The sequence below is a fragment of the Paralichthys olivaceus genome, chromosome 22 (genome assembly GCF_024713975.1).
Source record: "Paralichthys olivaceus isolate ysfri-2021 chromosome 22, ASM2471397v2, whole genome shotgun sequence".
NCBI classification, from domain to species: Eukaryota; Metazoa; Chordata; class Actinopteri; order Pleuronectiformes; family Paralichthyidae; genus Paralichthys; species Paralichthys olivaceus.
In genome coordinates, this window is record NC_091114.1 from 13,478,824 (window position 1) to 13,500,265 (window position 21,442).

The following is a 21,442-nucleotide window of genomic DNA, read 5'->3' on the forward strand; positions in this document are numbered from 1 at the left end:
TGAAATCATTTTGAAGAAGAAGAAAAACCAAAGCAGGAATTATTTCTGTAAAAGTATCTAAAAATCTAAAAGTCTAAATGAGGAAGTGAGGATATCATTTCCTCTCGGTCACTGTTTGTAAAAGCTGGTGGATCTGTTGTGGTCCCACGTTTCCTGTTCTCCTCTGTAGAGACCGATCCGTCCTGTGGAAAGAAACAGCTCATGTGTTAGATTGTGTTATTGATTCTCCGACCGGGCATTGTTGAAACTTTTCAGCAGGGGATCTGAATGAAACCACAGGAGACACACTCATTAAAATATATTATATAGGAGGTAAGAAAGATGGATTCACATTGATTTCAGGCCCTTATGCTGCTTGGAGCATCAGTCTTCACTATAGGATGAGTCCAACTAAACAAGTCTGTTAAAATCACGTATTGATTTAATGATTATTGGTTTCTAAATGAGTTTTAGTTTGATTTATTGATCCTGATAAGAAATTAGAGAAGACGAGCGATTCAGTCATATTCACCCCTGTAGTTTAACTTGTTAGCAGCTAGCAGCTAGCAGTTTAGACAGACATTACACCCAAATCTCTATCAAAGAGTAAACAGCCCCACGAGGTGATAAAGTAGCTCGAGACCGGTCCGAGGGGTCAGCGGGGGTCAACATAATCCCCTGTCACACAGGTACACACACACATGCATGAATGCTTCCACATAATCCTCACACACACGCTAGCTGAAGCCCAACTTGAACTCAAAGCAAATATAGCAGTCAGCTAATGAATAAGTGATCAGCGGCACTAAATAATAAATAGAAGTTATTATGATCTGCGACAGTGGTGTGACTTCAGTGGTTTTTCCTTTAGGCTTCAGGACGGAGACAATAAACTGATTGCATGTTTTATTCACGAAAGCAGCGACGCACATCACAGATCTGCTCATGAACTCGTCCCGAGCAGCTCGGAGAGATTCGCACACCTCCGGCTCCACGTGTTAACGGTATGTCGCTCCGCGGAGTATGTGGCTGTGAGGTGTGAGATGGCTCCACGCTGTATGACACACTGTTTTATGGCTCTCTGGTATTAAGCACCCTCAGGTGCCCCTCACACAATGTTCACAATCAGTTGTGAGGGGTGTTTATATCCACGTCTGAGTCATGGTCGTCTTTTAAATCTCTTACTGAACTGGAATGGCACTCGATGGATCCCATACCTCCGCCAAAGGCACAACCTTTTTGGCTTGGGACCCTGTTAAATATGGCGGCTTCATTTTGAAAAGTGTCACAGTCTTTTAGAGATAGAGCTTCACTGACGACAATACTGCACACACTCGTAGATATCAGTTCCCTAAATATCCCTGATTTATTTCACCGACATCCATGCACTGTTTTCCAGGAGATCGGTGAAAATCTTGCCATGATTCTTCCTCTTTTATCCAGTTTCACATCAGAATTGAATGAGTTCCTTCTCGGGCCATGCAAGTCTCATCCCTCCACCAAGTCCTGCAGTTTATTGCGTAATCCTACAAATATATAGACCGTTGCAGAAACATAACCTCCTCAGCAGAAGTAAGTACATGTGATAAGTGATCAAACGAATTTGATTCTCTTTGGGTTTGGGGATGATAATTGGACTAAATAATCAATTTGGAGACTTATTCATATTCTCTCTGTTTCATTTTATAAACCTGAAACATAACGAATCTCTCTGACATGCAGCACACCCCAGCATCATGAGCCCAGAGACAGTCCACTCTGCACAGGCCTCCACTCTGTGTCCACCGATGGCACAAAGGTCAGACTTCTCATCCACACATCCTGTGGTCCCCCCCTGCGTCAGGCACAGAGTGGACCCTGTAGCAGACATGGAGGTGGGAGCTGGGCCGGACCATGCGCCCCCACAGGTGCATTGTTGCGCCGGTCACGTGTGGACCCGCCTCCAATAAAGCGCAGCCAAAAGTCAGCGCTCCTCTTCCTTCACGCGGCCAAACCCACGTCGAGAGGAGGCAGCGGAGGAGCTGTAAACCGAAACCACCGGAGCCCGTGTTGCGTGAAGGCGGCGCACGGAGATGATTCATCGGTAAAATAAAGCCGTCGGTAACCGGACACTGCGGCTGATCTGGACCCGGCGCTCAGCAGAGGACACCGGCGCATGTGGAGCTTGTCTTTTTTTGGGGGGGAGAAGGCCAGGTGAGTTAGCGCCTCCTCCACCACCACGCGTCCCCCAGCTCCTCCGTGCACTTGTGCGTCAGCGATTTTCACTTTGAACCACGGAGCTCGTTTCCTGTGCGCGTGCATCACTATCGGCGACTTTAGCTCACGAACTCGGCTCATCCATAATTCACCCCCAGCGGTCAGTCAGCCGAACCCCAGCGACGCGCAGGGTTTCTGCGGCGCGTCAGGAGCCGCCTCCTGGAGCCCGGAGACCCCCCGATGTCGGAGGAGACCTGCGGACACTGTCCGGGTGCTCCTCCGGGATCAGGTAGAGCCGGCGTGAGAGTGTGCAAAGTGCAGCCAGGGACACCGAGAGCTGCCCCCGGGGCTTTTATCACCGCACAGCAGATAACGCGTCAAACATTTAAACACCACAACTCATGCGATGCACATTTAACCTGATTAGTGTTAATGTTGGCGCAGAGAAAATGTTGAGAGCAGCCACCAGACGTGCATTCGAGCCTTAATGGCGCCAGTGCTGCACAGTTCTCGTCGTGCAGCCTGATAATTTGGAACCGGGATCACAAGTGCGACACGAGGAGCAGTTTGAGTCTCATCACACGCACTTTAACATTTAGTGCATTGACGTGTGTCTCTCTCCCCCCCCCTCCTGTCTGTCCCTCTCCAGCTTCTATAGGCTGCAGCGCCAGTGAGGCAGCTCCGTGCGCACCGGAGAGCCCACCATCCAATTGGTGGAACCACAGAGGGGAGCCCCGGCCTTCTCCACTGCAGGAGGAGCAGAGGAGACCGAGGGAGAGAGAGGACACCGCTGCCAAGACAGAAGCAGGAGCAGCAGCAGCAGCAGCAGGAGCAGGAGGAGGAGCACCACCAGCCTGCGCAGTTCAGAGAGGAAGTATTTGGCTCCAGCGTTGCGCGGCATGACGGACTTCAACCAAACTGCGCACTGACTCCGCAGGATGCACCGCTGCAGCTGCACGCTCCGCTAAAGACGCACAACTGCAGGACTCCGACAGAAGAACCGAGCCCGACCACAGCTGCGACATCCCCCCCCCTACCCACTACTACTGAACGCTTCTCATTCCCGTCCAATCCGGAGAGACGTGCGCCGTGGCCTTGCCGCGGACATGGGACATGTAAATAGTAGCCGGGCTGGATTTTAAACTACAAGCACACATCCCACGTCCTCCCCCCGCCCCCTCCATCTCCTCCCGGGCCGTCCCGAGATGGAGTCGGAGACTCGGGTCGAGCCGCAGCAGGAGGGAGCCGCCGAGCTGCCCATGCACAGCGTCCACGGGACCAACCGGACCAGGCCGTCCTCCTACCGGGCCCTGCGCAGCGCCGTGTCCAGCCTGGCCCGCATAGACGACTTCACCAGCGAGAAGATCGGAGCCGGCTTCTTCTCTGAGGTGTTCAAGGTGAGAGGAGGCGTCTCCGTCTTCGCACTAAAGTTCTTGCACATCGTTTACTTTTAGTGTTTTGTTGGTGGGGGACATGCTCCAGATTGAGATTCAACGTGCACATCCTCCAGGTTTCCATGGAGACCCAGCATCATCCCTGTCTGTGTTTGATTATTTGTGATGATTAGACCGAGTGTGAAGTGAACTCAACTTCTTCGCAGCTGTTGACTTGTTAAATTGACTCAACTTCAATCTCTCACCATCTCTATAACTATGGCAACCAGTGCTTCTTCAGCTAAACACCAGTAACAAGTTGGCGATGGAGAATATTAGATATTTTTACAGGCGTCATTGCACCACACTGTCCCCCTCTCCTCGTCCCCTGTCCTCCACACGTGTTTGTGTCCCCCCTTGCACAACATGTGGGTCACTGCAGTGTGTTGTGGTGTGTAAGTGGATACGGTCAGGACGGGTAGATTCTGGCACACGTGCAGGTAACCCTACACTCAGGTCTCTGTTCGGAGCAGCAGCCTTCATCTCTTGTCACGCTGCTGTTCGCTTGTTTGGAGACTGTAAGCCCAGGGAAAGCCTCTTTGAAGAGGAGCTGTCCCAAACAGTCCCGTGTGGTGGTGTGACTCACCGAAGAGAAGCATGTGAATCATCTTTGAGAAGAGATCTTGTTTTGTAGGCTCATGATGATGATTTTAATTTAGTTGAAATTCACCTGTAGCTCCACTGCAACATTAGGGATGTATTTCAAGTTCAGAAATCTGGAGATAGTGTTTAATTAATCAATTATATATTTAATTTTATACTTATTTAGCTTATATTTATTATGTTGTGGCTTATTTTCTATCTCGGTATATCTCCTTTGTTAATCTCAGGCACAATTTGAGGCCGAACTCTGCGCTGGGGCTGTGAAGGCGGGTTTAATGACAGATTAAGTGTCTCACCGAATGTCTGCGGGTACCAAAGTCAAGTCTCATCGGTTACTGATGTAATAATCGTCACGTCGTGTGTTGAGTCTTCACTTCAAACTCTAATCCCTCAAAATCAAACCCACTTGAGACGTGTCTGCAACGATGCCCTCTTGTTAATTAGAGATTATTAGCAGCTTCTTTAGTGGCATCGTGGACTCACAGGACTGTTGGTGGTGTTTTTTTATTTTTTATTTCTCAGCCCTCGTCTGCTTCCTCTTTGAGTTTGTTTGCTCTGTGGGATTGTAGCCGAGTGTCTGTCATTGCTGCCAGGTGACAACTTCATTGGAAAATTAAACAGGGAATTTCCACGTTTGATTAACTGGAATTGACTCATTTGTGATACTGTTGCTTGAGTTATTGAGTTTAGAAATAGATGCAGATTAGATATTGGTTTTCAACGTTTCTTTGAAATTGTTCTCGCTGTAATTTATGATAGTCATATCTCTTAACATGAGCGGTTTTCAAAACTTCAGGAAAGTGTCTGGAAGCAGCTACAGTGTTTCGTGATCCACGTTGAATGCGTGACATTTGGTTCATTTAAAGTTACAACCTGCTCTCTGAACAATCCAAGTCGACCCTCCTCTTTATATACGACTGCGTGTTGTGGATTCTCCTCTTCTTTTCAGCCTCTTCAGGCCACCCAGCCTTCAGAAGCCACTCCCTCAGCTCTGCCCTTTGAATTTCCAATGAGCATGCAAATGTGACCATGTTTACCACTGGCACTTAGGTTTGGATAAGCTTGCCCTTTTAATCGAGCCATAAAAATGCAAAATTGTTAGCGCAGTTATCAGTCCCATTTAAAAAGGTTGCAGACTGAAGGATTGTTCACGTGTATCCTGTTGCAGTTCAGAGGAAATGGCTTCACATGCTGCTGTAGAACATCTCAGATGTTTTTGTTGATTAGATTCAGCGTGAACTTAAAGGTATATGTTGCGTGCACTTTGCATTCAGGCTTTGAAATGAATGTCCTGCTCTGGGCTGCAAAGGCTCTGGCCTCCTGCCGTGTGTGTTTGTGCGTGTTGAGCTTCAGTCCTCAGTGCAGATCAATGGAGCCTCTCTGCAGCGCGTGATTGTGCAACCCTGGAAAACACACAAAATAGAAGTGCAAGACAGAAAAAAAGCTGTAGAAAGGAAGGGAGCACACGTGTCAAGACAAATTCTTCAGGTGTTGTTTTTCTTCCTTTAATATTCGTAGAGGCAGTTCATGCTGCGTGTGTGCACAACCAGCTTTGGCCTTGTAAGACTCCTGTTTTAGTTGTTTGCATGTTTTTGAAAGCTCAAGCAATAAAACCACTCAGAAAGAAATTGAACCATTACTCACAGGAAGTTGTAATCGTCTGTTTCTCCGTGCTGCAGGGTTTCTCTAAAAAAAAAAAAACCTGATGGTTTAATTGCTAATTGGATTACTGTGTTAGTGCGTCATTTTCCAGCTGTTCCCCTCCTGATAATAGATGGTATATTTGCTAACGCAGATTGCACCTGCTGTCTAAGAACCAGGAAACACAGAACAGGCCTCTTATCAGATTTGTTTCTCATTTGTCTCCATCATTTACATGAGACATGAAAGTCTCATGACAGTGTTTTCAGAAGCCTGCAGAGCTCCACTGTCGAGTCAGAGACAACACAGGCACTTAAAGTCTCTCCTGTTGGTCAATATTGGTCTTTATGATCCCAGATAGGATGTGGGCCACTTCAGGCAGAGGTGCAGCCCTTCTGGTCGCCTTGTTGCCCCGGACAACATGGATGTGAGCCTGAATAAAGTAGAAAATGTAAAATAGCACATGTCTCAAAACAGAAGTGGGCGTTTTTTTCAGACATGCTGTGCTGAAGGCAAGTTGTAATCTGGTCGTGAAACTAAAGTGACCCGTGTGGTAATTTGTGAACACGGCCCAAATTCAGGCCCAGATCTGGCAAACAGGAGCCGTCATTCCACTCGGTATGTGGGCCGGATGACCGTGTTCAGTCTGGGCCAAAATAAATTTACTATGTGGCATTTCATCCAGACAGTTTGAACGAGTTCACCATTTTTGAAATGATTCACTTTCCTGTCAGAAGCTGGATGAGAAGAATGATTTAGTTTACTGTATGATGAAGCTATAGTTGTTCGCTGAGCCAAAGCTAATTCATTAATTTAATTCATACAAAAGTGATAAAATAGCACGTTGTGGTTTTTACAGGTTGTTATGTTCTACTTTTTGAAGAAAGCAGTTTCTGTATTTCCACTTAGCTAGCTTATAGCTAGCTAACAGTGAGCTAGGGTTGTTTGTATGTTGGATCTTCTCATCCATCTCTGCAAGAATCCAAATTCATATATTTCCCAAAAATGGAGAACTCTTTTAAAATATGATATGTATTCTTTTATACCCGTTTTCATTAACACTTGCCAGAAGACTGCAGTTTAAAAAAAACTTAACCTAAACTTTCATGTAACATTTAATATCAGCATTTATATTTAGTTTTTGTTGCTTAAAACTACATTAATTATTGTTTCACTGTGTTTTCATAAAATGATTTTGGTTAAAATAGTGAAATCTAAATTTTTAGTAGTAGCTTTTAGGAGAATTGTCTTTTGTACAACAAATAGTAGGATTTGTTGAGTATTCTGCACAGTCAATTAGGATACAAACAATAATTGTTGCTGTCAATCAAAAAACGTTTTGATCTGTTGTTCTCCACAGAGTCGTTGTTCGATCTCGACTCGTCGCTCTGTCATCAACGCTGGTCCAAGAAATAATTTCACCTCAGATTCTGCTTGTTTTGGTGATTGTTGAAAAAAGGGGAAGGGGGAAAATTAATTTTGGAAAAGGCCACATTTACATGAGTCATCATGGAAATTGTCAAATCAGCTGGTTTGTTTGTGTGTCGGGGGATTTTATGCTCATGAGATGCGATGATGATAATAATAAGTTAAAAGAGTAATTGGATAAAGAGGATTAAAAACAGAACTCTCCAGAGGACGTGTGCACGTGTGTGTGTGTGTGTGTGTGTGTGTGTGTGTGTGTGTGTGTGTCAGCTGCTTGTGACAGAGCGGTTGTGTGAAGGAGAAGCATTGCCAAACACTGCTGTGGTGCCACTGCTTTTGTGTGTGTGTGTTGTGTATAACTCGTTTTATCTGCTGTCAACAACAGTTGCTTGGCATAAATCCATTAGGCTGCTTTCAACTCTTAGATTTCCAGTTTAATCATATTGTGATGATGTATTGACGCCATATCGCCACAAAGATTTCTCTAAACATCAAATGTCATCACGTTCTAGTTGTGCGTGCACAGATCTGTTGCAGCATTAAAACTCGCAGCTGTTTGTAATTCATGTATCGTCATTAGAGCTGCAGCTAATAATTAATTTAATTATTGTTATTAATCTGATGCGTATTTTTAAATCCACCACAGTGGTTATGATTTCATTGTCATCTGTCTGTTAGCAGGATCACACAAAAACTACTGAATCAGTTTTCTTGACATTTGGTGAAACATGGGCCGAGAAGAACTCTTTCAAACTTTAAGAACTTTAAAATTGTGTTCATTTAATCAAAGTTGTCGCATTCTAAAGCCTTTTAAGTCGAGTTATTAGATACATGATGTTTCAGGAGAAAAGAATGTCTTAATTGTTTCAGAGCTCGGTTCAGCCGCGAGTCCTCGTGAATCATAAGAGACAGATATTGTGAGACGTCTTCGTCGGGGCGTGTTGAGATGTGACCAGTTCTTTGTAAATCCTGGCTGCTGCTAGAGTTTCTTCTCTGGAAAGATAAAACGACAACAAAGGAGGATGGGGAAAAAAACCGCACACAATCAAACCCCAGTCCATCATCAGCTGTCACCTTTGTGCTCGTGATCGGTTTCAGCGTTCAGGATTAGGAGACAGTGTGTGTCTCCGTGTTGCTGTTGGGTTGTGGTGGCGTTGGAATGGGAGAGCCAGTGCAGACTTGAACATCAGTGGCTTAGCGTAAGGACCTTTCCCTCATTATTCCTCTCCTCCCTCTCTCCAGTCAGGGCCTGCTCGCCTGCCATTCACTGTGCAGGTATGTAGCTCTGTTTATGTTCTGCACAGCCACACAAACACAAGGAGTGCTGATGTGCCTGTCTTCACTTGAACCACCGTGTTTATCGCTTTTAAAATATTTCAACTCAGGACTGAAATAGGGAAGTGTTGGGCAAGAGTTGCACATATATATTTTCTAATTCCTCCTCCTCTTCTTATAGTTATCAGTGTTTTCATACAATGCATCTGCACCATTGATTCATGTTGTTTACATCAGCGCACAATGAGCGTTTCCTCCCGTCCACATGTTGTCGATGTGGTCGTCTTCAGCTCGACCTCGAGGAAAGCCACTCCCTTGTAACAGGGTAAACAAACGGCTCAGTGTTTGCATGAGCGTCTCGCCAGTGTCACAAAGATTGCTGGATGTTTTTGTGGCGGCGCAGAGCCCGGCTGTTTTTTTTGGCTCTGTCCCATCAGGCTTTGAAGAGTCAGTTCATTGAAACGCCTTTAAAAAAAAAAGTTTTCGTCCTCTGCTCCTGTCTGAAGTCTCGGCCTCTACCTTGATTTCCTTGATTGAATACACACAAAAAAAGATGTTTCCTGAATTTAAAAAAGCAACATGGCTCCGAGGATTGTTGTTCTTAAAACTGACAGCGGCTGTGAATGAATTGAAGTAATGGCCCAGAGATAAAAGTTAATGACGCTGAAGAAGCAACTGTGTTTAATGTGGATTGGTCATGTTGAGGTTTACAGCCAATCAGCTTAATAAGGTCAGTGCCAACGCTGATGCATCCGGTTGCAGCGATGAAAACAAAAAGTGAACCAGTGACCTGCTGCTGGAAAACCTCATCTCCGTCTTCTCTCTCAAACTTTTCCACGTCGTAAAAAACTAAATGAAGCCGCTTGTTGATGAGAAACCAGTGAACTCAAACGTGTATTTCTACATGTATGAACTTGAGGCGGGACGTGTTCAGCTCCTTGCACTGCGGTTTTGTTTCTGAACCAAGTCGCCTGCACACATAAATTCACATAACACTCGCTCACTCTTTGCTTCTTCACGCTTTAACTGAGAGCGCAGCCTCAGGCGACGGCTCAGGCCCTCAGTTGTTGTGCAGGAGAAGTCATTTTCTCAGAGTGAGTGGAGTTCACCGCCTCAGGGACGTTAACACACAGTCTCCTCTCACTTCAGCATGAAGCTCTGGTGTGAAATTGGCCGAGGTTTTCCTGGTTTGTCACAAAATGCTGCGTCTGAGGCAAGTTGTGCTTTAGTTCGGTTAAATGCTGAGGAAGTTGTGTATTTAATGACGATGTTACTGTTTGAGGAGCAGATCCTGTTTTATTTTGGGAACTTTCTCTTATTAAAAACTGCAATAACTTGAGTCTTAACTTTTATTGTGTAATAGCTACAAGAAACTCTTTTTCAAAGCATGTGTGTGTATATTGATGTATTTCCTCTCCGCCAGTCCCCACCCCGTTTATCTGCGTGCCCCAGTGTGGTTCATCTCAAAGTTAATCTGGATTTATGAAGGTGTACGTTGAGCTGCTGAAACCACAACAATGGCTCCTGCTGGTGGGAAGTGTGTGAAGTAACCATGGCATCCACGAGGGGAGAGGAGGCCTTCAGAGCTGACCCAGTGTCTCGAGGCAAAGTCATACTTGTGTGTTGGTTGTGTGGTCACACCCCAGCTCTGCAGCAGCATGTCATTTCTCCTGCAGAGTTTTTTTTTTCTGAATCGCCGCTACAGGATGAAAGTTTGTGGATACCTGAAAAGAATTTTTCACATATACTCAAAGTTTTGGCCACATTGACGTAAACATTTGTTCTGACTACAGATATACATAAATAAAAGATAATGGGAGTGTGTGTGCCTGATATTTGTATTTTAGCAGCTAAATTATTATTAGAAAATTTGGAAAAAGACAAGAAGATAGAAATATCTTTTAAATCCCAGATATTTTAAAAACACAACACGTCTCTCTTGCCCTTGTGTGAATCCTCATTCTGCAGTTTCAGACCAACCCTCCTCCTCTGTGCATCAGTCGACCACGTCGGGCCGCCGGCTAATGACAGACACCGCTGCACATGTTGGCCGCGCAGAGCGAGAGCGCTGCATGTGACCTTTCCTCTGCTGACAGCAGTACTTTACAAGGCCGAGTACGTTTGAGCGAGAGCTTTAGGGAGTGTCCGAGGCCTGTGAGCAGACGTCTGTCCTAGGTGGTGTTTGTGTGTAGGCGTGGACATTATCATTCCAGTGGAGAAGACTAGAAAAATGGTTGACGTGAAGCATGTCAGGGGAAAAACACCTAATCTTCTTGGGCCGTCATTCCAGAGTTTTTAGTAATACACACACCTGAGAAAATGTCACACCAGGTATGTTGAGCCAGACACACAATGAGCGATGGGTTGTTTGTTTTCAAGCCAAAAAGTGTCGGGACAAAACATTCGGGTCAATTCCAACCATTGCTGCATCATCAGCAGTTGGCTCACGCTGGCAGTATAAGCTGTGTGTGTTTGTGTGTGTGTGTGTGACAAGAGTGATGTAAATCCAGTCGTGTTTGCTGGATAAATGTGTGTCAGTGGAAGCAGGAGTGTGTGACTGTGTGTGTGTGTCCTACAAGAGTCCACCTCATCCTCCAAGTGTTGTAAATGCATAAAGAGAAGCAGAGATTAGTCTGCACCGCCACCACACTCCTCCTGGGTGTTTACATTTCTGCTCAGGCTTCACCCTTGCAAGATGAGCCAGCTAGTGTACGGCAATTATGTGTGTGTGTGTGAGAGATTTACATGTGTGCGTCCATGCATGTGTGTCGCAGCACTTTTCTAAAGGCCGACGTCCTCAAGTGGCTCTGTGGAGAAAGGATTTAGTGCTGCAGAGATTGACTCTCATTGACTGGCTGTTAAGAGGAAGAGGGCCATGCACATCCTCCGTGTGTGTGTTTGTGTATTTGTGCGTCCATGTGTGTGTTAATGGCATTACTTGCTGCAGTCTAGTCTGGTCTCTAATTGGCTCTGTGTTTTTTCCATCACCACTCTGAGCAACTGAGCTGCAGGCCAGTGTCACACTGACTTCAGCCCCCACAGTTGTGACTTCAGACCTCAGTCACACAAACACACACACACCCTCATGTCTGTCGTTACACTCTCATGTAACTAATGAAGACACAACCTGAAACCCTCCAGTGCCACTTCATCTTTATTAATAGCTCATAGGAAATTATTTGTGCGGTAAAAGTCTGATTCCTGATCCAGAACGGAAACATCAGTGTCACCCCCTCAAAAACAAAATAACAGGCTAGCAACATGCTATCGCTCACGTTGATGGACAGGTCTGTTAATTAGAGTAGCACTTATAATTAGAGCCTGACTGATGTGGAACTTTGGTTTGAGGGATTAAAAGATTCTGATCCTGATCTTCCACTTCAACTTGTGCGATTGAGCTCAAATGTTCTGTTTTCATATCAGCCAAAAAATATTAGGGTGCTCTACTTCTAATAGCTAGAGTGGCATAAGACAAAAATATATAAGTTTAAGATCTTTAAATTTTGCATCTCCATGGTGACCATACCAGGTCGGGGCCAGAGAAGCAGCCAAAGCAAACGAAGAAAACTCATCTGACCGACTACTGATGTTAATATTTATCAGTGTGGTGGTTTTAATCATGTGATGTTGTGTATTTATAATAAATTATCATTAATCCGGTGCCGCGGGCCTGTCCTGTTGTTAAATATCCTCCTGGGCTGTTTTAAATGAAGCTTCTCATCAACTGTTGTGTGTCTGTGAAAAGTGGAACAAGCAACAAATGGAGTTGCATCATCTCCCCAACTGACCGATTTCCACACAGACGGTGTTGAACTGTCAGTTTTGAAAATCTCTTCCCCGTGAACTGTGAATCATCTGAGTCGTTTGAACTAACGTGTTTATGTGTCGTTGTGTTTTAACGTGTGATCCAGGTCCAGCACCGTGTGTCAGGTCAGGTGATGGCTCTGAAGATGAACATCATGGCCAGTAACCGAGCCAACATGCTCAGGGAGGTGCAGCTCATGAACCGACTGTCCCACCCCAACATACTCAGGTACCCCCCCCCCCCCCCCCCCCCGCCGCCGCCGCCAGCATTCCTGTTATCGTCTTGTTTTAGTGTCTCTCTGCTTTGTCTCGTCCTCGTCTCTGTGCATCTGGACACAGTTTCTCTCCTTGTTAATAAACTGTTTGTCTGCTCGTCCTCCAGGTTTATAGGAGTGTGTGTCCACGAGGGGCAGCTCCACGCTCTCACTGAGGTAAGACACTGTTAACCTTCTGCAAGACAAAAGCTTATCAGGGTTTTATTTTATTACTGATAGAATAAGAAGATTAAAGTTCAAGTAAACCCGTCACAAGTAAAGAATCTCGTGAAACCATTGGATGATGTTGAGTTTTTATTGTTTTCAAACCAGTTTCTTGGAGGAAAGTCAACTTTGAAATAGCCACAAGTACAATGTAGACACTGCTTTTAAAGGGTTAGTTTGTATTTTCAATTATTTTATTGCCTGCCCACAAATGAGGGATGAGAATTATCTTCTTAACTTTTAATATTCACTGTTCCTGTCAGGTAAACTAAAGTAATGGGTGCCTGTGGCTCAGGGGGTAGAGTGGGTCGTCCAAATTACCCTTGACGGCATGAATGGATTGTGGTTAGAGGAAGAGCTGTGTGAATGGGTGAATGCTACTTGTCCTGTAAGGAGCTTCGAGTGGTCGCTGAGACTGGAAAAGCACAATACAGGATAAATAGACACTTCACCGTCTTCTCACTGACGCTCTGATGCACTCAGCTGAGTCCTCGCTGGTCAGAGATGGGGCTCAGACACTAGTGATCTAGGGGTCAACCTGATGTTGCCGTGGTAACCGAGCAGTGAAAAGAAGAACGATCAGCAGATAAGAGGGCGACTCGATGCTCTGACGCCTGAACTAGTGTTTCCATCATCTCGTATTGATCCAGCACGTCAGCAGCAGCTTTCACACCGAGACTGAAAATAAGTGTTTTGTTATTATTCATTGATAAAACTATGTGTTGACTTAGTGGATCACACATTTGTGGCTGCAGCTCATGATCATTTTCTGTGCTGAGGTTTCTTACCTTAATATTCCATGTCCCAGATAGAGCACATCGTAGAAACCATGTTAATAAATACCAATAGTAATATTGGTCCCAGTTTCCCCAAACAATATCTGAAGCAGCTCTCATATTAAACCTTGAATAAATGTGATGCAGACTGTGCGTGTTTAATAAACGTCTTGTGTTTACCCCGATCATCCAGTACATCAACGGAGGGAACCTGGAGCAGCTGTTGGGCAGCAACGTGTACCTGTCGTGGAGCGTGCGGCTCAACCTGGCTCTGGACATCGCCCGCGGGCTGCAGTATCTGCACAGCAAGGGCATCTTCCACAGGGACCTCACCTCCAAGGTAACGGCTAACGTGCACGCACCGGTGCACACGTACACTCATCGCTGTGCACACTGATGCTCCACTGGGACTCTGATCAGGCGGAGTAACATACATGAATGTGTTACATGCACTAATTAAACGTTTTTAACTTGGGGCCACTTTCCTTAAGGACATTTTTATATTGAGATGTGGTCGTGCACGGTATCACCAAACAAATCTGCAATTTATTAACACCCTGTCCGCACTGATGGATATTTTGTAAAACAAACTTTTTTTCCTCTGAGTCTCTCGTCAACACGAGTGAGGAAACGCAAACGCCTTCCAAAGTGCAGATTTTCAGAAACTCGTGTGTACGTATAAAACATATCCTTTGGGAAACAATGAGCTCACAGCTCACTTCACACGCGCCCCCGAAACTGCTTTACACTTGCAAATCAGATTTGAGTGGAGGTTGTGGTCATATGGCTAAGACGTAGAGATTGTGAAATAATCCCTTCATTGTTTAAAACACAGAACTCCACTCATTTCTGATGCATGTTTGGAAACCATCGGCAAATGAAAAGCTGTTCACAGTAGAACCTTACATCACCGCTGAAACACTCGGTAATAAAGTGACATGTGTGACCTCTGTGACCCCCGTGTGCAGAACTGCCTGGTGCGCTGGGAGAGCGGCGTGTGCTCGGCCGTGGTGGGAGACTTTGGCCTGGCGGAGAAAATCCCAGATTACAGGTCAGTCCCACAACGCTCCATTCATCAGAGCTTCTATCAACAAGGAGTGATTAGATAAGTCGCACTCGATAAGTGACATTCCTCTGCTCCTCTTTGCTTCAGTTATCTCATCTCTCTGTGCAAAGTGCTTTAAAAACAGTCTCCCACAGCTTCTCCTCTCTGAGTCACAGCGATGAGACTCACACCGTCACCTTTTCCACAGTTTGAGGTTAATCCTCCGTCTTCTCCGGCAGCACTCGCTCTCTGTGGAGCGATTATTATTATTATTAATACTGTCGAGCGCCGTTCACAGAGGAGGTCGGACAAACAGCAGCTTGACTCACAGAGGTGTTGTCATGATTAAATCTGCCCGGCCGACGTGACGCAGCTGGAACTCTCTGACTCTCCCCGTGTGTTTGCAGCTGCGTGTTCTTTAATATGCGCTGACATTTATGTGGCATGTTTTATTCTCCGCCATCAATTCACCGCTGGCCCGAGCTTTACCATAAATGACAAGGTTACGGCCGTCCTCTGACATGTTCCTTTTATTTCCTTCAGCTGGTTTTCCTGTGACGACATTTCTCTCACAGTGTTGGAGGAGCACAGCCTTGTCTTCGCTGGGGGGGGGGGGGTATTCCATTGCAAAGATGGAAAAAGTCCTGAACTGGAATTTTTATTCATGCAAAAGTTTCAGGTGACTGTCTCGGAATGAGAAGCGAGCGTGGAGAGGCCTAACAGGTTCTTCTCTGGGTCATTAATGACCCCTCTGCAAAATTTCATGGAAATCAGATCAGTAGTTTTTGAGAAATCACAGCAGACAATCAAATGTTTTAATGTTTACTGAACTTGATGCTGAATTAAAAAAAATGTGTGCAGTGATGTGAAAAATGTGCATCCGCTCATAGAAACAAATTTTTCTTTGTATGTGTGAGTCACTGTTGCATTCCTGCACCTGTCGGACTCTCTCTCTCTCTTTCTCTCTCTCTCTCTAAAGCAGCTGGTGATTTTAGTTTTTCTCATTTCCGAGTTCATGTTTGCGTTTTTATTCAAGTCAAACACAGTTACATCCTGTGGCAGAGAATGGACCATGTTGACACGATGTGTGTGTTTTGTGTTAGTGCTGCCACTGTGCTTGTGGCAGGGAGGGAAGGAGGGAAGGAGAGGAGATGGAGGGAGGTTTAGGAAAACACTCCAAATAAGGTCAAACTATTCCAGTCGTCCGTCAGCTCTCTGTCGTGCTGGATCTCTCTCGGCCCTCGTAAAACAAGTCACTCTTGTCCTTTACTCCCGTGCTTCGTTATCGGTTTTCCCTTTTAATTTTCTATTCTGAGTTTTCTCACTGCTGATCTGTGCGCTCTCGACTCGGCCGCTCCAAATGTTGTTTACGTTTGGAGCCTCGTTCTCATTTCTCCCTCTGGTATCCCGTCGCCGCTTGTAAATTTGCAGTATCATAGCCCACAGTAGCAGATGGAAATAGCACAGAGAGGAAGTATCTGCCAGCAGGGTATATGTGTGTGTGTATATACTGTATGTGTGTGTGTGTGTGTGCACGCAGGCATGTGTGCAAGTACGTTGTCCTTGCACATTCTTGTGTTCCTTCCTTTTTTTTTTTTTTATTCAGCTTCAATTTCACAACCATATCTCCAGATAACTGAAAAACACTGCGGTTTCTAAGATACAAAGGAAGTTTAAACTCACACTCGCCTTGAGCAGTTTGTCCTCACACAGCCCGTCTGGGTTGAGTTCTGTATTAACAAAATGGAGCGAGACGCCTGCTCGTACTCGTCGGACACTTGTTTCTCTCTCGTCATCGTCGGTCTCTTAATAAATCACACAGATCCTGAATTGTTGTTTCTCACGCATGACCTTTGAGTGAAGTCTGGAAACACACATGCTTCTGTTTTCATCCTGAACCTGGTTCATTTAGTCGTCAACTCTTTTGCTGCGGCTGCAAGTTTATTAACATTCATTGTTCGGGTGATTTTAAAAAAAAAAAAAAAAAAAAAAAAAAAAAAAAAGGCAAAATGAAAAGCATTCAAATCCAATTCAAACAATGAGAATATCCATTAAACCTTCTGAATGATTCACTGTTTCAAAACTAAACTATATTTTATTTTAATCCAAAAAGAGTTTAATTGATGAACTCTGTCAGAAACATTATTATTATTAACACTTTGTGCTTCAGGATCCTTTAAAACTTGGATATTTTTTCTGTTTCCTTTTATTAATTAATTAAATTAATGTTTTTATTCCCTCTGTTCTCTGTAACTCTTGAATTTCTTAAAGTCTAACGTTGCTTTTACAATTTGTCACGATGCCTTTTCTATTTTATGTCAAGTGCTTTGAATTCTCCTGTTAAAAGTGCTTTGAAAATAAACTGTACATTTCCTTCTCTCCTCCTTCCTCCATCCATCCTCTCTCCTTCAGCGAGGACGAAGACCAGGAGCCCCTGGCCGTCGTCGGCTCCCCCTACTGGATGGCCCCCGAGGTTCTCCGAGGAGAAGTGTACAATGAGACGGTAATGACGGATCTCTGCCTTCATCACCGTGCAGCTGCAGATTGTTGCGGCGGTTCAAGGTCTACAGTGTGATGATAGGCGCTCAAATAAAGAACGGAAGTCGAGCTGTAAATATTAAATTAATCAGATATTGTGTCACGAAAGCAAACAGGGATTTAGTTACATAAGAGCTGGACGTCCTGACGAGGGGTTCGTGGTATTCCTCTGTGGAGTTTGATGTAATTCCTCATCGGCTGTTTCAGTTGTATCTTAATGTTTCCTCAGTTTTATGGAGAATTCACGAAACTACAAATAAATATAAACTAGATCCAGAGAGTGGAACATTTTAGATTTTATTGCAGAAGGTAAAAGATAATTGCAAATCTAAACAAGTTGCATAATCATGTTGTCAGACCTATATATCTAAATAATAGTTACTGTAAAGTTTTAGAAAACTTAGTGAAGCAGTATTTTCTAATATATAACTAATCGACTCTTCTTCTCTCTGTGCAGGTGGACGTGTTTGCGTTCGGGATCATCCTGTGTGAGGTCATTGCAAGGATACAGGCCGACCCTGACATCCTGCCACGCACTGAGGTCAGACCACATGCCCTCACAACCCCACCACCACCACCACCACCACCTCCGCATCCATACTAATTTCATTGGGCCCCTGATTATATAACAGCGTGACCTGTGTGGAAAACTGCTCAGAATAAAAGCTTCATCAATGATGTGCAGGTTTTTCTTCCCTGGAAAGTAACTGTGTTGATTTCAGTGTCTGGATTTCATTATGACTTCAAGCAGCAGTTGCACCGTTTTAGTTATGATTGTGAAAAAATATGGTGAATGAAAAGGAAGCTGACTTTGCAGGACAGAGGATCACATGACTCCAAACTGTAACTGCTGAGTGCTCAGATTAAGTGATGACCTCTTTATGATCCGAGGACGAGTTACTTCATCTAATCCTTCATAATATATTTGAAATTACAAACCTTTATACTGTAGATTTTACTGAGCAACAGCGCCCTCTGCAGTCGCCTGTGGTGATTGATTTTGTCTGGTTTTTGTATGTAGAGAAAAAAAAACGTCCCTAAATGTGTTGACGCTGGATATTACCCATGATCCTCAGCTTCCTGAAAGGTGCTGCGGTTACAAATCCACCAAACTCTGTTCAGAATTCTTCATATTTTAAAAGTTTCCTACTGAACTTTGGAGTTTTTAATAACTTTAAGTCTTTTTTAAAGGATCTACGGTTCAGCTTCACTTTGCACGGTGTTGCTCTAAAACTTCATGTTGTCACTGCTCACGGCTGCAAAACAATTGTTGCAGAAGTTTTAGAAACCGCTTCAGAGAAATCAAACAACTTGATTTCTTTTTCCTCAATAATGTTCCCATGTTACAGTTTAATTGACGCGTGTCGTGACATGTGTTCCTGTTGGTTCACACAGTTTTATACTAACTGCTGTATTTTGGACACGGGATCAGCTGAACTCTGATTCAAAGCTTTGAAGCTCTAACAAAAGCTTCTCTCCGTCTTGTGTCTGTTGAATAATTCAGCAGCTTCATCGTCTCATCTCAATATCAAACGAAGGCTGATGTAAAAAGATTTTTTCTTTTTCCATGTGTGTGATTCTATTTAACCGGAGGGGGGGGGGGGGGGATGTTCGTACAGACATGAAAGTAAACCCTGGTGTCATTTTCTCTGTTTCTCTGCAGGACTTTGGTCTGGATGTCGAGGCCTTTCAGCAGATGGTGGGCGACTGTCCCTCAGATTTCCTCGAACTGGCCATTTCCTGCTGCAATGTAAGAAACTCCTGCTCCTCATTTCTGATTTATTCCTTCACTGTATTTTTGAAAAATGATCTGTTTCTTTTGAGTTCTGTCTCCTCTGTCCGTGATGCTCAGTCTGAATCTTTCTGCCCTGTCAGATGAATGCAAAGCTCCGTCCGTCCTTTACCCAAATCGTAGCGGAGCTGGAGAGGAGACAGGCAGAGAGGAAGCAGAAGGACGAGCTGGCGGTCAAACGTGAGTCGTCTCTCGTCACCTGAGCCTCAACTAATATTTCTGAAAGTTTCCTTCATTTACCTTTTTGTTTGTTTTCTCTTTTCAAAGGCGTCTCTCCATCCATCAGCCCTCTGTGGAAATCGCCCCTCTTCCGCACATCGGACCCTCGACTCTCCCGCAGTAAGTCCGACATGCTTCACCCCCAGGACACGCCCCCCTCTGTCAACCAGGTGCCCCCCACCCGCATCAACCCCTTCTCTCAGAGGGAGGACCTGAAAGGGGGCAAGATCAAGTTGTTTGACACGCCCAGCAAGTCGGTCATCTCCCTGACCTTCACCCTGCCCCCTCCACCCGACTGCGACGAACCTTCAGCCTCCGAGACAGACGGCGTCAACCTGCACCGGAGGCACAGGCGCTGCCACTCGCTGCCTTGCACGCCTCCCCCGTACCTCACGTCGGCGCCAAACACCATCCTCAGTGAGGCTGAGTCCCCGTCTGAAAGGAAAGGTGAAATAAATGGAGAGGGCAATGAGAACAGACTGTTGGAAGGGAAGGAGATGGGGGAGGAGAGCGGGACGCACCAGGCAGGTGACTCTGGTCTTCCTCTGTCTCTCGAGCCGCTGTCCCTCGACCAAGAGGAGGAGAAAGAGGAGGATGAGGAGCCCATGGACTGCACCAGCTCTCCGGACACACAAGACGACAGCACTTCATCTTCTTACTCCAAACCCACACACTCCTCTACTCCACTCCAACCCTCCACCCCTCCCTTCTCTAACGGCTGGGGGTCCGCCATCTCCAACGGGCCTCCGTGCCTGCCTCCCCTCACCCATTTGGACAACAACAATGTGGTCGTCAGCCGGCCGCTGGGATGGAGCACCCCGACCCCAAATGCCGCCACCACCAACAACAACGGCTACCACTCACCTCCTGGAGATCCCGCCGGTTTGTCCCCGTTTGGCTCCAGCAGCGGCCACTCTCTGGACCAGGAGGAGGTCGTCTCCTGTCCGGGCTGCTGCCTCGCCGGCCTCCGCTTCCCCTCGGTTTGTCTCAGAGCTCCACCGCGCAGGAACCCCTACAAGAACCTGAACAGGGACCACGCAGCCTCACGCGGGCTGCTCAGTCCGGGACCCAAGGGTCTGCCGCCGTCCTCCACCTCCACCCCCACGACCACCACCAGCCTGGAGCCGGGCCGCGTCCTGCCAGGGGCGCAGACATAAGCCCGGACTCCTCGACACCAAATACACGAGTGGAGACTCTGCACCTAAAGATCTTCCCTGGAGATGAAGTGGGTCTTTCTTAGAATTTGCACAGATTTTAACACAGCAATACTCTGCTTCCTCTCCAGACACAATGTGCGGTGCAGAGCGTCCAGGTCGGTTTCCTAAAACACTCCAGACTTGGGAGAGTGGCTGAGTGGTGGCGGGACAAGGAGCTTTCTCTTGACTTTTTCTTTTGTGTGTCGCCCTCTGCTGGGCTGAGGGCGTCAGCTGTGCCTGCGTGGATGTGACTGACGAGCCGATCCGCATGTAAACACTTCGGGGCCCAGTCGATTTCGATCCTGTATATTTGCAGCTGTAAAGATTCTTATGACTGATGATGATGATGATGCTGAAATGAGGAATGTTAAGCTTAGTATTATTACTGTTGCAATGATTTCTTGATGTTTGGTGCTGTTTCTGAATGAACAGGCAGTTTTTGCTTCTGTGTCTTTAATTATCAAGGTGTACAGTGCGCTGCTGAGGTGTGTGTGTGTGTGTGTGTGTGTGTGTGTGTGTGTGTGTGTGTGTGTGTGTGTGTGTGTGTGTGTGTGTGTGTGTGTGTGTGTGTGTGTGTGTGTGTGTGTCACACCACTCTCCTGACTCTTTTGGTTTCTGTATGTGTCGGCCCTCCTGGTGAAGCACTTCATCTGTATTACTGTTGTTAAAAAGGAAGCTGTTGATGTCATTATTACTTTTGGGAATGAACGGTCAAAGACCTGCTTAAGAGATGTACAGATTCTTATTATTTAAAGATGGCATTGAATAAAAAGATAGAATGCAGTGAATTCTCCTGACGTGGATCTGATTTCTACCTGAGGATGTTTTGTGTCTGTCTGCGTGTCATTTGTTTGTTCGCAGGATTATGTGTGAGCGATTTGGTGAAGATCCAAATAAAATCTGGATCTGGTGAATTTAAACGTGGTTTACAGGAAGTATACTCTGATTGTCGTTCTAGTTCATTATTTAGAAATGTTGGAATATAATGTGTGATGTTCGGATCACGTCAAAAGAGACAAAAAAGACTGATGAGAATAATAT

At 45.5% G+C, this 21,442-nt stretch overlaps 1 protein-coding gene across 1 annotated transcript; it reads left to right on the top strand.

Moving 5' to 3' along the window:
* Nucleotides 1–1,934: 1,934 nt before the first annotated feature.
* tesk1b (testis associated actin remodelling kinase 1b) lies at nucleotides 1,935–21,189 on the top strand. Its single transcript, XM_069519140.1, has 11 exons — nucleotides 1,935–2,172; nucleotides 2,825–3,572; nucleotides 12,464–12,585; nucleotides 12,739–12,787; nucleotides 13,805–13,951; nucleotides 14,580–14,662; nucleotides 17,069–17,159; nucleotides 17,652–17,735; nucleotides 18,858–18,944; nucleotides 19,070–19,166; nucleotides 19,254–21,189. Exons 2-11 carry the CDS (start codon nucleotides 3,381–3,383, stop codon nucleotides 20,360–20,362), a joined length of 2,061 nt encoding a protein of 686 aa, XP_069375241.1. The 5' UTR covers nucleotides 1,935–2,172; nucleotides 2,825–3,380; the 3' UTR covers nucleotides 20,363–21,189.
* The last annotated feature ends 253 nt before the right edge of the window (nucleotides 21,190–21,442 follow it).

Coding starts and splice junctions, on each gene's coding strand:
- tesk1b (XM_069519140.1), top strand. CDS start 3,381: ATGGAGTCGGAGACTCGGGTCGAGCCGCAGCAGGAGGGAGCCGCCGAG. Junction 12,586..12,738: donor TCCCACCCCAACATACTCAG/GTACCCCCCCCC, acceptor CTCGTCCTCCAG/GTTTATAGGAGTGTGTGTCC. Junction 19,167..19,253: donor GGACGAGCTGGCGGTCAAAC/GTGAGTCGTCTC, acceptor CTCTTTTCAAAG/GCGTCTCTCCATCCATCAGC.